The sequence below is a fragment of the Azolla caroliniana genome, unplaced genomic scaffold, assembly GCF_043228905.1.
Source record: "Azolla caroliniana isolate FFs.n. ecotype wild unplaced genomic scaffold, voAzoCaro1.0.p SCAF_1047, whole genome shotgun sequence".
NCBI classification, from domain to species: Eukaryota; Viridiplantae; Streptophyta; class Polypodiopsida; order Salviniales; family Salviniaceae; genus Azolla; species Azolla caroliniana.
This window is the reverse complement of record NW_028231482.1, coordinates 2068-11987: the sequence shown is the minus strand read 5'-3', so window position 1 is coordinate 11987 and position 9920 is coordinate 2068. Positions and strand designations below refer to the sequence as shown.

The 9920-nt window shown below is 40.4% G+C and overlaps 1 protein-coding gene and 1 pseudogene across 1 annotated transcript; both read right to left on the bottom strand.

The window, feature by feature from the left end:
• Window positions 1-706: 706 nt before the first annotated feature.
• On the bottom strand, window positions 707-2051 carry LOC147847425 (protein EXORDIUM-like 2 pseudogene; annotated as a pseudogene).
• A 6928-nt stretch (window positions 2052-8979) lies between these two features.
• On the bottom strand, window positions 8980-9631 carry LOC147847424 (uncharacterized). Its single transcript, XM_087339212.1, has 2 exons — window positions 9502-9631; window positions 8980-9408 (listed from the first exon to the last, which is right to left on the bottom strand). Exons 1-2 carry the CDS (start codon window positions 9585-9587, stop codon window positions 9270-9272), a joined length of 225 nt encoding a protein of 74 aa, XP_087195338.1. The 5' UTR covers window positions 9588-9631; the 3' UTR covers window positions 8980-9269.
• Window positions 9632-9920: the final 289 nt, after the last annotated feature.

The following is a 9920-nucleotide window of genomic DNA, read 5'->3' as shown; positions in this document are numbered from 1 at the left end:
CAACTTGAGATAAGCATCATTTATTGAGATCATAGTCAATCTCCGATTTCCAAAAAACGTCCAATTAAGCTCTTGAGATCCCCCATCTAAATCAAGAAAAGAGAGGTGGGACGAAGAGAGGGCACTCCAAGATGACCGGACAAACCAAAAGCGAACATTTCTGAGCAGAATTATAAGGAGACAAACCAAATTCGAAACATTGTCACGTAAAATTGCATGTAGTTGAAGTTGCGACTCTCGTCGTCCTAAAAAGCTTACCAAGCAACGTAAAGAATGAATGAATTGGGGATCACAAAAAACGTTGTCATTTTAAATTTGAATCGCATTTATGTTTTGTAAGAAAAGATGTACAAGAATAATGTACGTGAAGAGGAAAGAGGAAAAAAAACAGGCCAAAAGAATGAACATAATGACATGACAAAAAATATAAAGGGTACGCATTTTATTTTGCCCCTTTCATTTCTAAAACAGGAAACGCATTTGTGTTTTTTCTTCTTCTTTTTTGTAATGGATAAGGAACGAATAATAAATAGTAGCGCAGCAGTAAAAAAAACGAAGGAAGAAGAACAAAGTCGGTCTTTATCCATTTATAATAATAATAATAATAGCAATAATAATAATAATGATGATGATGATGATGATGATGAACGTTGTAATGATTGGTTTGGTTATACATTATGGGCAGTGTGGTTTCACACGACGTGGCTAGAGGATGGGCGGTTTCCACGTCGAGATGACCGGTTTCACACGACGTGGCGGAAAGCTGGGCGTTTTCACACGGCGCGGCGGGAACGGGCGGGGCGGTTTCACACAAAGTGGCGGGGCGGGTGGCCAGGAGGGGCCTCCTTCCGACCACCCACGAGAACGAGTTGCTTTGCGAATGGGGGTCCAGAACGTAAGGGCGCGTTCACACGGCGGGGCCGTCCGTCCGTCCGTCTGTCATCGAGGCGACGGGGGCTTAACCGGCGTGCAGCGCTTGGACGCGGGGCTCCACATGGCGGGCAGAAGGAAGCGGCGGCCGTTGGCGCCGGCGACGTTATAGGCGGCGCCGCTATGTCCGGGGGGGTCATTGAGGAGGCTACCGGGGTTCCCCGGGTAGGCGCCGTCGCCAAAGATGCCGGCGCAGGCGGACACCGCCTCCAGCGGGGCCCTAGCGTCACCCTGGTAGTAGCCGCCGTTTTGGAATGGGTTGGTGGCGGCGCCGCCCAGCACGGTGGCCATATTTATGACCATTCCCTCCACCCCCACGTCCCCGTTGGGCGGCACCAGCGCCTCCTGGCCTTGCGGCCCATACTCCGCCTTCGCGAATGGCCAGGCGCAGTAGCCCGGACATTGCCTCCCCGGGTTCCCCACCCACCCGTACGCCACCCTCTGGCGTTGGCTGGGCCCCCCACCTTCCACCGCCGCCGAGTCGTGGAAGCCGCAGGAGCTCATGCAGAACTCCTCCACCTTCACCTCCTCACTGGTGAGGACGAAATACAAGCCGCTCTCGTCCAGCGGGAGCTCCCCCTTCTTCAACCTCTCCATCACCACCGCCTCTATGTCCGCCTTCTTCAGCACCGGCTCCGAAGCCGAACTCGAAGCCGAAGCCGCCGAAGCCGAACTCGAACCTGAAGCCGAAGCCACCGACGCAGACTGCGGCGCTAGCACGACCCTGGAGGAGACGCTGGCGTTCGATCCGTCGGTGTAAGCGGAGGCCATGGACCACCACGACGCCACGGAAGGCGCGCTCCCATTAGCGGAAGGATCAGAGAATGAGGAGGCGAAGTCGGAGAGGATGGATTTCTGAACAGGAGAGAAGGAGCCATACCAGATGAAGTAGAGGTTGATCGGGTGAGGGGAGGTGAGGAGGGGGCCATTGTGGTATGTGAGGATGGTCTGAGGAGTGGGGACCAGGAACAGGAGGCGGGGGACTCTGCGGGCGGAGAAGGAAGAGAAGAAGAAGAAGAGATGGAGAAGGAGGAAGGTGAGGGAGGCGATGGTGGGGCTTCTTCTGCAGGGAGTGGATGGCATGGTTAACTCGATCGACAGAACAGAACAGAACAGAACAGATCAGAGCAGAGTCGCAGACGCAGACACAGTGAAGGAATGAAGCCGTTTCTTTATAAGGGGCGGGGGGCCGTTTCGTCACAGACCGCCTCGAAACGGGCAGGCAGGCACTGGCTTTTTTTTTTTAAACAGAATAAATGACGGTCCAGCTGGAATCAGCTGCTCCTGCTCAGCTGGCAAACCCCTGCCACGTCGGCTTCCACATCAGCAAGTTGGGTTGCTGACGTGCCCCCCCCCCCCCTTGAAACTCCATCGGTTTTTTTCCCTAGTTTCTGGCAGGACCTCACGAGCGGGCGGGCGGGGTGCATGCCCACACACATTCCCCCGCGCTCAATATCCTACCAATCGTTTTTCTTCTTATCGACCCTCCAACCGTTCAAGCGTTTTCGCTCATGTATCAGATATATATGGTTGCTATTGGATGATGAGGCTTTTTGTTGTGTGCGTAAAACATCGAGAATCAATCGTACGCGCGTTTTCGCTCATGTATCAGTTATGGTTCCTATTGGATGACGAATTTTTGTGGATAATACCCTTAGTGCTTGTCATTTAAAACCCAATGGGTATATGACATTATCAGACAAACCCTTAGGTGCAAAATAGTTTTCATGAAGCGTGTTGGCTTTTTGTTGTGTGCATAAAACATCGAGAATCAATCGTATGCGCGTTTTCGCTCATGTATCAAATAATATGGTTCCTATTGGACATGAGGCTTTTTGTTGTGTGCATAAAACATCGAGAATCAATCGTATGCGCCTTTTGGCTCAACAGTATGTATAATATAGATTTTGTTTCTAGTCAATAGCTAACATCCGCCTACCGTGAGATGTTTATATGCATGTTAACCTAGTGGGATTACATGCAATACTTGACTCGATGCATGAAACCTCTCTCTTAGATCACACACATGAATCATCCACTTTACTAGATCACACACATGAATCACCCACTCTACTAGGTCACACACATGAATCATCCACTTTAGGACACCAATAGTTCTAAAGGACATGGTTCATACATACACATGAGAGATGAAATGTAGCAAAACATAATGCCGCATGGAAATCATCGTCGTAATTAAAACAATTACGGATGTCGATTTAGACGGTTCAATACATGTAACTTTCAGAATTTTGGAGCAACATAGAAATTATATCAAATGATATATTTTCTTTTACTAGAATATATTTGTTCATGAAAACACTTGGCTAAGTAAGGTCAATTGGGACATGGGTCGATCCTTATGCGGGACAAGGAAGCCATCCCCTTCTTCCAATTCACAACCAAATTGGATTGCCACGTCCTAGCTGCTCAAATAGATAGGGAACAAGATGTTACAAAGATATGACACACATATCATGTCCCCCTTACAACTATTGCCAAGTTTTAACAACAATTATGGAAACAACTGTAATAAACTAGGCGAATTACCACGTTTCAATGCCTATTAATACATAGATCACTGCCGGTTGGAGTGTGGCATTGTGGGATCCTTTGCTCTCCTAATTGTGTAGCATGTCCCAATGAAATAGAATCAATCCGACACAATCTATGGGACTACCAAGAGACTCATTGAATATGGCAGGGGGGTTGGTCGACTATTGCAATTATGCTAGGTGTAAGGCACATTCAAGTAGGGGAATGTATGTTGGTTATCATGGCAGGCCCCAATTGACACATACAAACATCAGGAAGAGGGAATGACGATGGTGATAAATGCACAAGAGGTCTCGCTTTCCACCACCAACCATGTTTACTCAACTCCCATCAATGCCAAAGATCAAGTCGTACTAGAATTGGTCAACCCAATAACAATATGGACTCTCCAAAAACAATATTATAAGTGGGTCTTCTCCAATCAACCCGTGCCCTAGGTGACATTATTCTAATAGATATGGAGTGAAGTTATAGCCATGCTAAAGAGCCAATACGATGGCATCATAGCGGATCCAATGTAGCCGAAAGACAACGATTAGCCTTCATCCAACAATGGTTGTCCTCTCCCTCTCTTGAGTCAGTGGGCCTCGAGTCTCTTCTAGGAGTTGTATATAACATTCACAATTAAAATTTTTTAATACTAATTGAACGAGTTTTGTTTTTTGGGAAAAAAAGAAGAATATAATGGATAGACATTGCCAACAATTCCGCCTCTTATAAAAAAACACTTCACCCACATACATAAGGTAACATTTGTATTGATATATAATCATTCAAATTGACTCATAATAATTTCATCTTATATCTCTTCTAATAATGGAGATGTCAATTTATTACTTTATTGTTATTGGAGTGGAAAACAACAATGTGTCTAACAAATTGGGCAAAAGCACATGGACAATGTGTCCGGCCGATAGGATAAAACCATTGATAAATATAAATAGATTACTCTACATAAACTATGGAAAAGAAGTTAACCACATGGGCCATGTCTCTAACATGTAGGGCAGACAAAAAACAGGCAATATATTATGAAGTCTTAGATTGATAGAAAGTCCAAAGTTATGGTTTCCTCGAGGATTCGATGAAAATGACAAGATTGACATTAAAAGAAAAACAATTGAATGTTTTATAACTTTGATCGTTTTGTTCCAAAATCCCTCTGAACAATTGCACGGACACAAAGAGTATATACATATGAACACATGTGTGTGCGCACATGCACTCCATTCAACTTTTAAACAAAAAACTTCAAGCGCTATATGTACTAGTAATGCTTTTTAGTCAACAATTCCATCCAACAAGTTTCTCCATTTTCGTACCTTACAAATTATATTCTTTTTCCGCGCGTGCATGTTGCATGCACAGTACACCGGGCAACTATAGCATTCTATAATCCTCACATGATTCTCTCATTTGTGCATTGCAACTCCGCCCTTTACACAAAATTCAATATGTTGTTCAAAAGGTAGCAAGTTGCAACTACTCTCTAGCTATTTCTCACGTGTGCTTCATGTTCTTCAAATTCTTTACACATCTTAAAACTTTGTAATAATCACATTCTAACATGTTACCCGCGTATGCATATTCCATGTTGTATCACTCATTTTCAAAGTAGAAATCACCACTTCATTCTAGCATCTACATACAACAAGCATTGCCTTTTTCCTCTAGGCTTTACTCATCTATTGACTCATATAGTCAAACAAGACTTAATCTGTATGCCGTACAATGATTGATGCCATACAATATCATCTTCTGCTAGGGCACATGTAATTCTACGTTCAAATATGAAACACAAAGTACATATGTTTCAACGTGTGGATAGTGAGAATTGATTATCTTTTTTGACATTATAGATTTGATTACATTTCAATTACTGACCAAAAAAGATATTGTACTTTCTTATTCACGTTATTTAGCAAATACATCATACTCTTTTTTCTTCCACTTTCTTGCATGATATGCTTGAGAGTCGAGAACATATAACAGCTAGCAAGCAACCAAATAAAGCCCTTATGGGCTCAAAGAAAGTAAGTGGAAAATATTCTTATGCATCCCATAGAGAAAAATTGCAAATCTTGTATTTCCTTTTTATCTCAAATCTTATACTTTACAAGTGTAAAATCTTTATAAATATCATTAAGATAGTTGTCAAGCATCACATATGACTAATACTCTATTAGTTAAGTAAGAGGGGCACTAAGCATATATGTCAAAAGTCGATAAGCATGGTGAGGTTCTTCTGAGCATTTCTCTCTTGTTACCTAGTTCCCCAAAAACGTACATGTGGACAAAGAGTTTCCCTTCATGGCAAGCTAACCAACCCTTTGTATCTATACATCCAATTTGAAAGGGTTGGTGATTTGTATCCCATTTGAATGTGATTTGGAAGTTAGCCCTAATGTGAGTAGGAACACATACATAGTTTCAAGCATCGTGATCCTTTGTCAAACAGTGTAGGTAAGTCTATAATGTTTTTTCCTTGGGTACTTAAATAATATTCGCATATGAGTCAGTATGTTTTTCATCATAATTTGATTGAAGGAATGAGAAAATAAATCTATGGGTGAAGACAAATAAAGTTGGAATGTGTGTGACTATAGGTTTAGGTACATGTCACTAAAACTATCAATGGTTTGTACAAAGTTTGACAAGCCTATAACAACTATATTTATTGACCAAGTGAATTGGATGGAATGTTCCATCTATTATCAACTGCACAAAAATTTGTGAAAATATTCGAAATGTGTCAACCATGGCCCATTTGTTTGCTCTTTCTCCATGACATCAATTACATTGAGGTTAACCTTTTGCTTCCCCTTCTTGACCATGGTAACATTGGTGAAATGCATTCTGTTACATTTGTAAATAATAAAAACTCAAGCACATACATCTTAAAGAACTCATTTGCCAATCCATCCCAACTAGAACTTTTATTGTCTAAGAAATGTGATTATATTGATCTACCTCACCCTTTGTAAAATATGTGTTAAAACTCTTTGTAATCTCTTGCTATACAAGATTTCTCACTCCTAGCATAAAGGCATTAGAAGCAATATCTAAAATCCAAGTAATATTTTGCATAGTTATTCAATTCCGATCTGAATTAATAGTTGTGTACAATATTCCTTGCATTTTGTTGCAACAATGTTCCACATGCATAATTCCATTCCTCTCTATTCTTGCCACATTATATCGAGAGTATGATTAATGGAGGGCATGGAAAAAGTAATGTGTTTTCACAAATTTTACCACCCATTTCTTGCTTCATTTCATACACACGTGCATGCTAATAATTTCGCATTTGAAAATAAGGAAACTAGGAGGGTAACACAATTTGAAATTTCGGTAATACATTGTCCCTTGGCGAATAAGCTAGCAATGCATTACTTCTATCAAGACACTTCTTGCACATTGCTAACATCTCCTATGCATCTCTACCATCAATTTAGATATGGTTTGAGAATTCAACTAGTAGTTGCATCATAGATCTATGAAAAAACTCACGATGAAGAAAAGATGAATTGAACCTTGATGTGGGCTTCACTCAAGTCTGAGTAAATTGATTCATAAGTTGTATATTAAACTCCAAAACATGTGGAAAATGATAAGAGCTAACTTGACCATTAGAAGTTGTGATATCCATTATCCTTGGAAAGAACTCATCATTATGTGTTACGTGCATTCGACGTGATGTTGACGTAAATTGTGATTATTGAAAAGTATTGTAAACAATCGGGTATGATTCTTGTGTAGCGGAAGAGATGTGTGTTATGTGTATGTGTGAGAGGAATTGCCCACATAACATAGTTGATATCCCTTTCTAGAAAATATAAACCTAAATTCCTCATATACTCCATATTAACTTTATTAAGCATTAATCCCATCATATCCTAACTTTTCCCTCTTCTTCAATGCCAATGTTTCAACCAAATTTTTGAAAAATATACAAAATTTGCTTAAGAATTATGATGAGAATGTAAAGTGTTGAATTAGATGGGAACTCGACCGAATGTTGTATTTGTTTTTGTTTATACCGAGGCAAATTTACTCAATCCACAATGAGAGATGTTAACCTCATAAGGTGTTTGGAATTACACAATAGTACTACATTATGAAGATACAATCAAAAGTCCAGCCAAATTACAATACCACAAAGTGAGAGGCACTCAACATGATTTATTGTGCCAAGTCCACCATAACTTGCTAGGGGTGTTGTTATTTCACAAAGAATAGAATCACAATCATGGATTGTACCAAAGCTTTTGGATCCAAATTCAATGTTCTTGTGGACCAAATCCTCAAATGTTTGTTCACAAATGCCACAGCTTATAGAAAATTTGGAGTTTCTGCATGGAATTTATAGAGTGCTTTGGTAGAAGTTTCTTCCGAAGTTGCAATGGTCAACATATGTAAGTTTCAAAAAAATGTTGGATTTTTGAAACCTATAACAATTAAAAGAAAGACATAAGCTATGTAAATAGATTCTCAAAATCCATAATTTTTGTAATGAAAACATTTATAAACAACTGAAATTTAGAATTAACACATGAATTAGAAGAGGTACAACTAAAATTTGTAGTAATTAGGTTGCAAATTTTGGCAATTATGAAATGCACCAAGGGTTTGCATAGCATGAACAAATTGGTCATGAAAATGAAACGTAAGCATGTGCATAATACCACATGAGATCTCTTTCAACTGAGATGCATAAACTTGTATTGCTGATTCACATCATTACCATACACCAACCAAAACATGGTAGTAAATGTTGTGTAAATGAGAGTTCTTTGTAAACTACAGCTCAATCAAGAAAGATTTCCTCAAATGTCTATAACTAAGTGAAATTAATGGCATACAAACATAAATATGAATTCTCAGGCATTGTTCAAGGCGTCTGAGTTTTTTTACTCGTCGTCAGTCAATGCTACAGGGAAATGTGTCCAGTTTCAATTGTCATCAAGCAATGCTCAAAGGATATGTTGCATGTTTCGATCATTCTTGAGCAATTGTCAAGGGATATGAGTCACATGACAATAGAGGAATCAGTTTCAATTATCATCAAGCAATACTCAAAGGATATGTTGCATGTTTCAATCATTCTTGAGCAATTATCAAGGGATATGAGTCACATGACAATAGAGGAATCATAAAAGCATCAGCCTTCATGGAAAGCATGACACAAACAAAAGGAACCCAATCCCCCCATCTATGGAAATACGGAGACCATCAACTATAGTAAGTAATTGTGGTCCTTGAAATATGAAATGCCAATAATACCTGGGAACCAAAACAGTCGAGAAATTATTCGTATCAATACTTGATGAGCCAATCGCAAGGATGTGCTAACACCATGCTTCTCTGGGAAATAACATCCAGGACTTTTTCCCAAACTTTCAAAATTTAAGTCATGATATTTCATTGTTATTGTTTTACAAGCATTATGAGTATAACTTGTGAAACCACAAACAATCATTGAAGGAACCAATGTGAACATGAAGGGTGAGATTTCTATTCACATCAAATGTCAGCATATTACATTATTCTCAAAGTGATACCCCATCATATGGTGCAAATCATAGTAGAGGTAAGGTGTACTCCAGCATGCTGATGTATGAAAGTATCAATCACAGAAGGCAGGGCATACCAAATCACTGTAACTCCCTGGACATTGTGGAAAGAAATACTCCCTGGATATGTTATATCTCGATGGATCTAGATATCCTTCTAACATAGCAAAATTACTTGTGGTTTAGCAGCAGCAACATAGGGAATTACAACTACGGCTTCCGTATTGAGTGGGGTTGAGGATCTGGGCCAATATCTCGAGAGCCTGTGTTGACATAGGGTCCTCTCATAGCTGCTTGAGGTGGCAAAGCTTTTGTAGTATCAACCACAGGTTTCTTGTGTTTTCCACCTCTGTTGTAATTTTAACACCCGATGAAACCTGCATATTAGTCATAGATATATAGAAGTAAAGAGAATGTCCTAAATGAATGGAGAAATACTTACACCCAGTAGAAGGGGAATGCAACCCCTGCAGCAGCAAAACCAAGGAGACCTACAGCTAAGACGGAATTTCTGAGCCGTGATGCCATGCCCTCTCCGCACCTCTGCACCCAATGACCACCATGTAAATATTTTAGCACCTACAAGTATGAAGAGAGCACAAAGAGCTGTGTAGCGCATTGTAAATGTTGGTGGTGGAACAAAATACATGGTGTAGGACACATTCCATTACCTCCGATGACTACAATGTGCAACTTCTATGTGACTTTATCTATAGGTGTTAACATTATATGCGTGCATACATATGAAGCAACATCAATTGCATGAGATTCATAACTATAACTGATGACACTAGGATTGCTGCCAAGTGTAAGAACTCCCCCAATGTAGCTTGTAAGTTGTAATGTATGAGGAAACGAATC